This window comes from Heliangelus exortis, chromosome 2, assembly GCF_036169615.1.
Source record: "Heliangelus exortis chromosome 2, bHelExo1.hap1, whole genome shotgun sequence".
Lineage (NCBI taxonomy): Eukaryota > Metazoa > Chordata > Aves > Apodiformes > Trochilidae > Heliangelus > Heliangelus exortis.
In genome coordinates this window covers 90,457,332-90,469,059 of record NC_092423.1, presented here as the reverse complement: position 1 = coordinate 90,469,059, position 11,728 = coordinate 90,457,332, and the positions used below count along the sequence as shown (strand labels likewise).

Here is an 11,728-nt window from a genome sequence, read left to right as displayed (position 1 = left end):
CCGAGCGCCTCTTTTCTAAAGAAGAGGAGAGCCGGCCAAGCCAGCGGCCGGCTGCGACTTTACCCCTCCGGAGAGTCGCGGGGTGCAGGCTAGGGGGGTGTGTGGGGTGCGGGCACGGAAGGGGGGGGATGGGGGCAGCTGCGTGGGCGCGCCAAGTCCCCGCGGGCGGGCGGTCCCCGTGGCCCCGCACTCCACCCCCTGCGCAGAGGAAGCCGGGCGGGGGCGGGGGCGCGGTCCCACGACAATGGGACTCGCCGCCGCTATAAATACCCGCCCGCGTCTATATTTGGTTTGGCCGGATCACAACCGGGGGGTCCAAAAATAGCCCCTAGCGCCCGCCCGCCCCGCCGCCGCCGCCGCCGCCACTCAATGGGCTCCGGCTCCGCCCCCTCCCCCGCGCGATCCCGATCGCCCTGCACGGGGCCCGGCGGCTAAATTTAGCAACGCCGCTTGCGTCAATGACGCGGCTGCCGTGCGTCAGCCCGCTACGCCCCGCCCCTCGGAACGGGGCCCGCCGCGTCCTGTGCGTGGATTGGCCGCGGCGGCACGAGGATGGCGTTCCGCGGTGACGTGGAGGCGCTGATTGGCCCCGCCGGGGGCTGGCAGCGTCCGGAGGGGAAGTGTCGCCGCGCGGGGAGCCCGGCGGACGGCGGGTTCCCCCGCGGGGGGAGGGGGGAGGGGAAGAGGGCGGGGGGCTGGCACCCACCACGGCCCGGGAGGGAGGCCCCGGCGCCCTCGGGGGGACGGCGCTCACCGCCTGCGGAAGGCGATCCCGAGCCCTTACGTGGCGCCCGTGCCGTACAGGCGGTCCGCGGCGTGCGCTCAGGCACGCACCGGCAGCGGACTCCCCTCCCCGTCGTTCCGGGCGGGAGCGGCGGTGCCGGCGCCGGGCTGGTGAAGCGAGTAGGCGGCGGGACCCGAGCTGGCAAAGCGAAAGTGCCGCCAGCGGCGGCGGCCCCTCCTCTTGGGGGCGGCGGGGGTCGGCGAAGCGGGGCAGCCTCCTGACCCCCGGCTCCGCAGCGCCGCGGCCCCCATCGGTTGAACTCGTGTCGCGGAGCCCCTTCGTACGAAGCATTGTGGTGACAGTAACAAACGGCCCGGCTAACGGCAGCGGAAGCGAAAACACCACCGGGCACAGCGGCGGAGGCGGCGGGAGGACAGAGCTCTCTCCCCGGCTCGGTGCCCCAAGCAGACACACAGACAGACACAGACAGACGCAAGCGGGTGCCCGGACTTCTCTTTCTCAGGGCCGTTCGCCCGAGTGCTCCCTCTGAGCGGCACCTTCCGCAACCTGCTCTTTGCTCCTGCGCACTGGAAAGTTTCGAAAGAAAAGAAAAAGAAAAAAAAAAAAAAAAAGAAAGTTAAAAAGGAACAAAAAAAAGTGAAAAGTGAAAGAAAAAAAACAGGGGGAAAAAATTAAAAAAAAAAGGGAGTGAGGGAAAAAAAAAAAAGAAAAAAGAAAAAAAGAAACCTTTAATAATTACTCCTGAAAGTGCCACTAATTAGCGAGTCAAAGCTCTTTTCCCCTTGAACCACTTCAGTAAGGAGTTCTGCGTTTGCAAAACCACACGATCGCTGTTGCTAATAATAATAATAGTAATAATAATAATAACAATAACAATAATAATAATAATCTGCTTGGGAGCAATTCGCCAAGCTGTCGCAGGCGTGCAGCCTCCAAGGCAGCCGGCCGGCCGCCCCGTACCGCTGCCGGCGGCGCGGAGCGGCCGTCTTGCCCGCGCTGCTGCGCTCGGCTCGGCTCGGCTCGGCACAGCACGGCTCGGTACAGTTCGGTACAGTTCGGCACGGCTCTGCACGGCTCGGCGCGGTGCGGCGGGAGCGCGGCGCACACACTGGGGCGGGGGGGGGGGGGGGTCAGTAGCGTCAGGCTCCCATGGCGTCACTATTGACGTTTCGCATTCCAGCCGCTCTATGGAGAGGCCGCTAGGGCTCCTCTCACATAAATGACGTTCAGAGAGAGGGAGCGGGAGAGCAGCGCAGAGAGGCGCCTCCGTCCCCTCTCTCCGCGCAGGCACACGCGCACCCCGGGGCACTCGCAATCGCACCGCGGACGCGGGCGCAGGTCCCGGCCCGGCTCCCGCCACACACACACACACACACACACAGACACAGGCACACAAAGGCTTATCGAGGCGGCGGTTCGGCATCCTTCGCCCGTCCGCTCGCCCGCTCCTTCCCTCCCTCCGCCCGGGGACGGGCTCCTGGCTCTTCGGGCTTTTTCTATCCTTTTCCATGCCTCGGGATAACGCACCCTCCGGACCTGCAGCTGCCGGGAGCCTTCGGGGTTTTGAGTCTCTGGTCCTGCCGCTGGACAGCGCCTACATGCGCCTTTAAGGAAGCGGGCACCTACAAACTAGATGTAAAGACGGAACCTCTACAGCAACCGAGTACGTATACGAATGAGGGGGAGCGGCCGAGGGAGAGGGACAACGCGACGTGTCCCCACTCTGTGAAAGTTGCGCCGCCGGGGTAGATGCTCGGGAGGTGCCGGCGGCGGGCGAGGAGGCTCAGCTGACGCGCTGCTGTGCCGGGCTCTCGATGAAACTTTTCCCTCTCCTTCCCCATACCTCCCACTCCCCCCAAACCTCTCCTCCCCGTGGATGCTCATTTGCCTCTCGGCTTCCGAGCCTCCCTGCCGGGTCAGCAACCCTCGTAGTGCTCGGGGCACCGCGGCCCCTCTCTAACAGGAGGGCTGTGGTTGAGAGGAACGGGAGCCGGAGCCGGTGGTACTAAGGTATTTCTGCTAGTTGTTGTCATGGAAATGATGCTGCCGGCGGCGGCGGCGGCGGCGAGTTTACAGCGCCGGTGATGAATGGCAGTAATTTGTCTCCTTCCTTTAACTGCGCTTGGGAAATAGGTGGCTTTGCATGAATTCGAGCTGTCTAATAGGGACGGCGGGGCAGGTTGATCTAATCTCACTTTGGGAGAGAGCAGCAGTCCGAAAGAGCTCGCCCCAAGAGGTAATTGCTGGAATGTGACATATTGTATTGAAATGAGAAGGGATCTTTGCTCGGCACGTCTGCCCGGCATCTGCTCCTCGAAAATGTGCACTTTTCCCTTCGAAGGTCAGAAATGATAACGAGAGGCTGCGGTGGCCCGGCACGGGTGGTGCGGTGCGGGGAGACTGGGCTGCGCCGCCGCTGCCCCGCTCCCTGCCCCCGCCGCGCCCTTCGCTTTTGCCTTCTCGCTTCTCGCCCGGGAAAGAAGTTTCAGTCTTGGAAAGAGGCGAGACAGCGCGGGCGCTAGGTTGTGATATTGTGTCGGGGGACAGTTATTAGGGTGGCATTACGGCAGTATGTTGTCCCGGGCGGAGATGCGGCTCACCTTCGCGGGGCTAGTTAATAACGATGTTGTCTAGCTTGCAGTTATTGAATGCGATGCATTCGGTGTGAGGACATTTCCCAGGGAAAGGGCGGAAAATGCTGTTCTCTGTACAGTGGCTGATGTGCTGTGATCGGATATTTTCCTCCAGGGGAAAAAAAAAAAAAGGAAAAAGAAAAAAAAAAAGTTTGGGAATGAATCGCTAACTTTTATCCAAGCCGCTTCACTCGATTACATTCTTCGCCCTATTTTTCTGTCCTCCGTGGAGACCGTTGTATGCTGGAGTCAGGCCCCGGTAAAAACAATGGACTAAACCAGACCAGACGGTTTCTTCGTAGGTGAATCCCATGCGAGCTTGGGGATATTTGCTGGAGTGACCGTGCGGCTCGGGACCCCACTCCCCCCCCCCTTAAAAAAAAAAAAAAAAAAAAAGGAAAAAAAATCGCGAGGTAACCGGCGGTGGAAATCGAGCTCAAAACTTTTTAATTCAATGAAGCTTCCCCCTCCGCGGTCCCTCCCGGTTAAATGAAGGTTTCGAAACTCCCCTGAAGAAGTCTCAATCACAATGGAGTGTTTCACGGTTTCCTCCTCGTATTACAGGGTGGGGAGGGGTGTCACTCGGGGCTGAATGTAAAGTGCACGGAGGAAGAAAAGAGCTTTGACAAGGGTAGTTATTTCCTCCTAATTTACAGCCCTTACGGCTCTGCGCTCCTGGCTCGGCCGGCTGCAGTCCGGAGGGGTGTTGCATGGTTAAAAGCGCAGCGAGTGTCTCTAGGTAACGGGTGGCTCAGGGTGGGGGTGGGCGGGGGGGGCATCTCGGGGGGTGGTAACGGAGAGGAGCCCTAGGGCGCTCCACGGCGAGCGGGAAGCCGCCTCGCAGGAGCTTGGGAGCGAACAAAACCTGCGGGAGTGAAAGGGTTGAGCTGACAGACACTAACATCCCGGGAGCTGAGGAAGGGAGGGTGGGATCAGAGGCGAGGGGCGCGGGGAAGGCAAGAATAACCCAAGGAGCGAGCGAGAGTGGCCGGGTAGCGGCTCCCGGGGGCCGGCGCCGCGTCTGCCGCGGAGCCCCCGGCCACGCTGGCAGCGCCGGGTGGGCTGGGGCAAAGCTCTACCCCCAGGAGGGGGGGACGCGGCGGGGACGTGCTTCCTACTCCGCGCCCGCGGTTGTGGCCGCGGGGCGTCCCGCGGAGTAGAGACGGACGGAGAGCGGGACTCGGAGACTCGGTAGGAAAGCCCAAGCCCGGCTGATACCTTGCATAGAAACTTACAGCCTGCTGCTGGCCGCTTCCCCTTCAAAAAAAAAAAAAAAAATTAGAAAGTTCCCGCGGGCAAGCGGGCTTCTGCGGATGCTGCCCCGCTTGCTGCAGTCATCCCGCCCGGGGCTCTGCTCTTGCCTTCCCCAGGCTCCTAGCTCGGAGAACAAACCGGTGGCTCCGTTGCCCCAGCGCCGTGCGTTCTGCCTTTTGTGTGATGAGAGAGCGGGGGCTGGCAGGAACGCTCTCCGAGTCCGTCTCCCCCTTCCCACCCGTGGGGCTTGCCGGGCGAGGGTGGAAGAAGGTCCCCCCGCGGCCCTCCGCCGGGGGTCTAGGGGAAAGGGGAGGCACTAGGAGGGGGTACCCCTCGGCCCTGCTGTGCTCTGCCGCCCCCTGACTCTGCCTTCTCCTCCCGCCCCGCCGGCGGCGGACAGAACCCGGGTCGGAAGAGCGCCCTCCGCCGAGGCCAGGCCCCGCACCCGCCGCCGCTGAGAGGTCCCAGCCGGCACCCACCACCCCCCCGCCGCCGTCCGCCGCAGCCTCCGCCCGCACCTCCAGCCCCACCATTCAGCGCGCAAGATACCCGCCAGGTAAGATGCCGCTCTGCGGGGCCCGTCTTCTACACACACACACGCACCCCTCCCTGGGGAGAGGAGGAGGGAAGCGGCTGAGAGAGATCCTGCCGCGGCCCCTGCCCTTCCCAAATCCTTTTGGCATCATCTGTCCCCCACGTTCCGTAACGAGGCCGCGGGGTGTTTAAATCCCACCAGGGTCTGGGCAGCGCCCACGTTTCACAGGGCTTTTAGAGGATGCTGTCTCAGGGCACATGGGGGTTTCCAGCCTCCGACCAAAGACGTACCAGTTTTAAGGGGTAAATGGGTGCGATGTTAGTGTTCCTTTGAGGAGCCCAGCTTGCTACACGGGGTATCCATCGTGTCAAGCTCTCTCAAAACCAGCAGAATAATAAGGTGATAGCTCCGAATGCCCTTACGTTGATTTTTCTTTTTTTTACCCATTCATTTGAGCTTTGATGACAGGTTGCTCTTCAATGGGCCTCCTGTGGGGCTTTTTTCTTTTTTTCTCTCTCTCTCTTTTTTCTTTTCTTTTTTTTTTTTTTTTCTTTTTTTTATATTGTTGGGTACAGAAGAAAAAAACCCACATTATTTACTTTGCAGGGTAGATAATATCGGTGCCCTAAGTGGAAAAGTAGGGTTTAGAATTAGTCAGTTGAGCATGCTGGCAAAAGGCGAGGTAGGAGGAGTCCCACAGAGCCAGGAGAGACCAGACCTTTAATTCAGGTCTATTTTTCCTGTCCTCGGGTCGTATTCATTTGAGAGTTTGGTTTTCTTACTCCAATTTGCACAGAATTCAGTGATATAAACCTGTTGTGCTTAGAAAAGTACAGGGAAAAAAGCATAATTTTCTGTTTCCTTCAACTCCTGCTCATTTTCTGGGTTAGCAAAAAAGCCTTTTTCCTTCATAGGGCTGTGTATCAACATGTCCACTTCAGACATTATCTGTCCACTCTCTCAGTTGTATTTCTCAGTCCATTCTCCGTGGAGGTGTCTGGAAGGAATTTTTTTTTTCCTTTTTATTTGATTGAGCCATGATCTTTATGTTTAACAGACAGTCCTTAAACTAACAAGTTATTGTAACAGGATTTGCTATGAAATGTGTGTGCGTGGAATGGCATGGACAGAAATTGGTAGGGAAAAAAAAGGGAAAAAAAGAGGAACAGTAGGAAAATGCATCAATAACACTGGGAGGCAAAGGCTGTGAAAGTTGTCCAGCTTTTTTCTTGAAGTACTTGGATTTAGTCTCAGGAAGGACTGAAAACACCACTATTTTTTTTTTCTTAGTTTTTAATGTTTTCTCAAAGAGAAGAAAGATCTGAATGGTTTGTGACGGTACAATAACTGAAATCTGGTGCTCAGTTTAAAAATGTTATCTGCAAAGAGGAAAGGAAAAAATTAAGAGTTGATTTAACACAAATTATTTAGATTCCTGCATACCAGGCTCAAGTGAATTTTTAAAAATTGTAAGCAAAGGGAGTTTTTATAAAATACTTATAAAATACTTTATAAAATTATTAAATACTGATGAAAAGTCCATTATTTTTAAGGCATTCTTTTGGGGTTGCTTTTGCTTTTTTTTTTTTTTTTAAATCATGAATTGTAGTTTAAGTGTTTTTGGAATGTAAGTTACCATTAGAGAGGAACTGCACTTAATTTTGACACATATTTTCTCAATATTTACTTTTATTTTCTCTTTACAAGGGAATATATACTAATCGATGCATTTTATTCTTCTTCTGTGGAACCAAAATACACCGTGCGCTTTTAGTTTGAGTTTCAAACAGTAGGCTAGAATCACAATGTTTAGCCAGGCAAATCTCAAATGCATTGCAGAGCTGAGGCCATTATTTCCTGAGAGCAACAAAAGAAACAGCAGACTAGTAGGAAACAAAAGAAAAAAAAAAAAATGAAATCTTTATAGCCAGGCACTGTATTGCTTCAACTATCCCAGCTATTGGCGAACTACATCAACTTTTATGGCTAATGAATAAAACCACTTCTGTTAGTAGCCTCTATCTGGCTCTCCTGTAAAAACAAAATCAGAAATACCACGTACTATTTCTCTTACATGTTTGCAAATTTAGGGATATGGTATACCACCCATGTTTTGGTTGGTTGGTTGGTTGTTTTTTTTGAGAATATTCTACCACAGATAAGCCTTAAAACTACTATTTAGACAGCAACCGTAAATTATTAGCTGACCAGAAATATGCTTCAAAGGCCCAGAGTTAAGCAAGCAAAATTGATGTTTGCAAGTCCTAAGTAGCAAACACAGTGATTTGAGTAGTTCCTCTGATGATTTTTTTTTAAATAATTTTTAATATAATTTGATAATCTCTTTTACCCTTCACAAAAATTCTATAGCACAGTTGCACACATACAGAGATAGATTTAGAGCCACAAGCTGTTTTCATTCTGCTTATCTAATTCTCATTGACACCTATGTATATTAAGCAGCAGATGCAGGGCAGCTTGGGATGGCTTCTTCTCTCACTGGTACTCGTATAAACTTGACTTGCTGCCACAACTAGATGAGAGCAGGATCCCTAATACCTAACATGTAGTCAATTTCCAATGTATATTTGTTGTTGAAAGGCAGAGACTCGAGGCTAATCTACATGTCCCCTGTCCAGGTGAGAGTGGGAGCTGGGTACCTAAGTGTCTGCTGAGAAATGTGGGAAACCTTCTAGGGAAGAAGTTCACAGGGGTTTAGTCCATGGCCTCGGTGCACTGTGCTCGTGGTTAATGTTCCCCTTTGCCCTTGCAGATATGCCCTGTGTGCAAGCGCAGTATAGTCCTTCACCACCAGGTTCAAATTATGCAGCTCAGACCTATGCGTATGGCTCGGAGTACAGCTCGGAGATCATGAACCCTGACTATGCCAAGCTGACCATGGACCTGAGCAGTACTGAGATCACTGCCACTGCCACCACTTCCCTTCCCAGCTTCAGCACCTTTATGGAGGGTTACTCTGGCAGCTATGAGCTTAAGCCTTCCTGCCTCTACCAAATGCAATCTGCCTCCTCTGGCCAGAGGCCCCACATAAAGATGGAAGACACCAGGCTCTCCCCGTACCAGCCCCCACTGCCACCTTCCACAGATGAGGGGATGCCCAGCACTTCCATGTACTTCAAGCAATCGCCACCCTCCACACCCACCACGCCCGGCTTCCCCGCTCACCAGAGCCTGTGGGACGAACCCCCGTTGCAGCCCACCCAGACCTGCCTGCCACCTGGACACCTGATGGATGCTGCCCCCATGAAGACCGTGCCTCCACGCTTCCCCCTCTTCCACTTCAAGCACTCTCCCCCCCACACGCCGGCTGCAGCCGCCCACATGTGCTATGACCCTGCCTCCTTGAGCCTGCCCCTCGGCTCTGACAGACCCGCCGCCAGCCAGACACCCATGGAGAGCCATTCCTATGGGCTTCACCTGGCCAAAAGACCAGCCACTTTAGCCTTCCCACCGCTCGGCCTCAATGCAGCCGCCTCAGGCCTGATGGGTGAGAGCAGCAGTGGCAGCAGCGGCCTCCCATCCCCACCCAGCAGGAGCTCCTCGTCCGGGGAAGGCACCTGCGCCGTCTGTGGAGATAATGCCGCCTGCCAGCACTACGGGGTACGGACGTGCGAGGGCTGCAAGGGCTTTTTCAAGGTGAGAGCTCTGCCGATTGCTCCCCTACCCACTTTTTCCCTCAGCTTCCCCTCCCTTCCTGCCTGCCCAGGTACACTCCTGGTCCTTGCCCCTGAGCTCAGGGGGTTGTGTTAGAGCTCAGAGACTTCCAGCAGAGCATGATGGAGTCCCACCCAAAGTTTTTGAAGAAGGCCAAAGCAAGGGATAAAAGGATCAGCCGGTGTTGGCTGAGGCAGGGCTGTGGCAATGAGCTGGGCTGATGGCGTCCCACTCTGCCAGCATCCCTCAACTGAAGCTTGGGTCACTACTCCTCTCTGAGCTATAAACTGCATTTGTTCTGTAGAAAAACTCACCTGGAATACATCCAGCCTGGGTTTTACTCAGTCCCTTGTTCTAGTTAAACTTCATTTTTAAGTGAGGAAAGTATTCTAGAAACTGTGGAGTCCATTTGCTACTTTTGTTGATTATAGCAGAGCCATTTGTTGTCCTGGTGTGGTTGGGGATGAGGAGGACTGTAGGGCTGGCAACAAGAGGAAACTTTTCATGCATGGGATCCTAATCGCTTCCAGTTTTACTGGGTTGCTGTCTTGTTGTTACTCTTCTGCTCAGGAGCCCAGTGAGTCCCCACCAGTGAAAAGCAGCTTGCAGAGCAGTGACTAAGCACTGCACAGGGTCCTGGTGCCTGCTCTGCAACAGCAAAGGCTTTGCAGCTGAACAGCAACACCAGTAACTTAGACACTAAAGTTTCTCAGTGGAAACTTTGTGCTTGCGTTTTTAAGATCTGAATACTCTTACACTGCTCCTAGAGTTGGGTGCTTCGTAATTCCCTTTCAACAGACTGAGTTCAGGTTCCAGTGCTATTTTCATAGCTAACTTGTTTAAGTGAAGAACTAGGGACAGATTTTTAGGGGGATGGTTCTGGGCAGAAAGCTTAAGATCTGATGCACTGGTGGGTGATTCAGTATATGCCTTCCTGCAAAAATAGCAGTCAGGGCCCTGTTCTGGTAAAAGATACAATGAGAACAAAAATAGCACAAAAATAGTTGGGGGAGAGGGCTTGCAACATTTTTTAAATTGTACACAGAGCTGCTAATCTTACTTAATAATAATTCTTTGACAACATGGTAAAATGCACATCTCATGTAAAACTCATTTGTTATTAAAATACAATTAGGAAAGGAAACAAAGATAACATGGAAGTAGAAACTCTTATGGGCCCGATCCTGCCCCTGTAGAAATCAATAGCATATCCTTGACTGTGAGCAGTTATCTAGAGCTTATTCTGCAAAATTAAACAGTTTTCAGCATAAAAGCACACTGAACAATATTTGCTGAGTTTCTTATTTTTAGTTGAAGCTGTTATTTGAAAAGGAACACAAATTATCAAATAACATTTTCCTATTCAGTAAATTTCAGTATTGCAGTGAAAGATTTAATATTTAATGTTGAACTGATAAATTTGTTCCTGTTCTGATGTCTTTCCTATTAATGTCTTTTTTGTTTGCCTTCTCTTCTCTTCTCTTCTCTTCTCTTCTCTTCTCTTCTCTTCTCTTCTCTTCTCTTCTCTTCTCTTCTCTTCTCTTCTCTTCTCTTCTCTTCTCTTCTCTTCTCTTCTCTTCTCTTCTCTCTCTTCTCTTCTCTTCTCTTCTCTTCTCTTCTCTTCTCTTCTCTTCTCTTCTCTTCTCTTCCTTTTTTTCAGAGTTAGTTATTGATGTATCTTTGATTTTAAATAGGGAAAGACAATACATTTGTGCATCAATATTTGTTCTGTGCTGCCAAAGCCTATCAGGTTTTTTACAAATTTCAAATGTATTGAATAGCTTTAAGATAATTTTACAGTTAATTAAATGTATATAACTTCAGTATAATTCTATCTGGGTTTTTTTCCAGGTCAGGTTAGCTTTCCCAGACTATTTAACTTAACATATTTTGTAGGGGTTTCTGGTATTTTTATTTTTCCCCCTGATGATTTTAATGGCTAACCAAACCAGTTATTGTGGTATTTGACTAACAATAGTGATAGCAAGAGAAGTACATCGCAGATCATTTTGATTTTATTTTAATAAGGTCAGCAATAATCAAGGGAATGAACCAAGTAGAAAATTGTTCCCAAAGGGATATTAAAAGCGGAGATAATCTAATCCCCAAAGGTAGATGCGATGACCTGGTAATTTCAGATATGATTTTATCATTCAAAGTTGCCTGTCTCCAGAGACTTGCTTCAGAACAATCCTAGATGATTTTCATTGTCAGCAGCTAACACTAATAAAATTGTTTTTCCTGCAGGCTAGTGTGTTAGGAAATTAATTTTATCTAATTATATGAATTGCACTGTCGCTTTTCATGTTGTAATTAAAACACATTTTGTCAGGTCCTAAGTTGCTCAAGAAACGATCAGTTTACTAGTTTTGTGTTGCATTTTCACAGAGAACAGTTCAGAAAAATGCAAAATATGTTTGCCTGGCAAATAAAAACTGTCCAGTGGACAAGAGACGTCGTAACAGATGCCAATACTGTCGGTTTCAGAAGTGTCTCAGCGTTGGCATGGTTAAAGAAGGTAAGAACTATTGCTATTATTACCCCAGACACTGAAACATTACGTTTAATGAATCTCTGCATGTGTGTGTACATGGATGCCTTTACAACTAATTTTACAGGGTGGTATTCATGACTTACCCCCAAGTATGTGTATTTGTGTAACAGTGTATTGATTTTCTTCTTTTCACCAATATTACCATATTTAGACCTTAGACCTTAGAGTTCAAGATCAGCAAGGTCACAAGAGGATAATTTGACACTGGCCAAAATGTCTCCTTTATTAACTTTGAACGTTACTCGATAATGCTGTTGGCTCTCCCCTCCTATCTCACCGGGGGCTGCACTGGATTGCCTGCATTTTGGTACAGGATCTTGTCTCGTTCCCAT

The 11,728-nt window shown here is 51.3% G+C and overlaps 2 protein-coding genes across 4 annotated transcripts in view; one reads left to right on the top strand and one right to left on the bottom strand.

The window, feature by feature from the left end:
- Nucleotides 1-328: 328 nt before the first annotated feature.
- On the bottom strand, nt 329-1,854 carry LOC139792929 (WAS/WASL-interacting protein family member 2-like). Its single transcript, XM_071736899.1, has 2 exons — nt 1,472-1,854; nt 329-1,311 (listed from the first exon to the last, which is right to left on the bottom strand). The coding sequence occupies exon 2, from the start codon at nt 1,073-1,075 to the stop codon at nt 329-331; it is 747 nt and encodes a 248-aa protein (XP_071593000.1). The 5' UTR covers nt 1,076-1,311; nt 1,472-1,854.
- Nucleotides 1,855-1,963: 109 nt separating this feature from the next.
- The window catches only part of NR4A3 (nuclear receptor subfamily 4 group A member 3), a 29,015-nt gene continuing 19,250 nt past the window's right edge, over nt 1,964-11,728 (top strand). Inside the window, exons 1-5 of one of the 3 annotated variants that reach the window (XM_071736973.1) lie at nt 1,974-2,408; nt 4,035-4,117; nt 5,033-5,188; nt 7,941-8,824; nt 11,231-11,360. In XM_071736973.1, coding sequence (XP_071593074.1) covers nt 7,943-8,824; nt 11,231-11,360 — 1,012 coding nt within the window. In that variant the 5' untranslated portion in view covers nt 1,974-2,408; nt 4,035-4,117; nt 5,033-5,188; nt 7,941-7,942. Of the gene's footprint in view, nt 2,409-3,917; nt 4,118-5,032; nt 5,189-7,940; nt 8,825-11,230; nt 11,361-11,728 lie in introns of those variants that run through there. The other 2 variants (XM_071736971.1, XM_071736974.1) reach the window with 2 other exon arrangements.

Coding starts and splice junctions, on each gene's coding strand:
- LOC139792929 (XM_071736899.1), bottom strand. CDS start 1,075: ATGCTTCGTACGAAGGGGCTCCGCGACACGAGTTCAACCGATGGGGGC.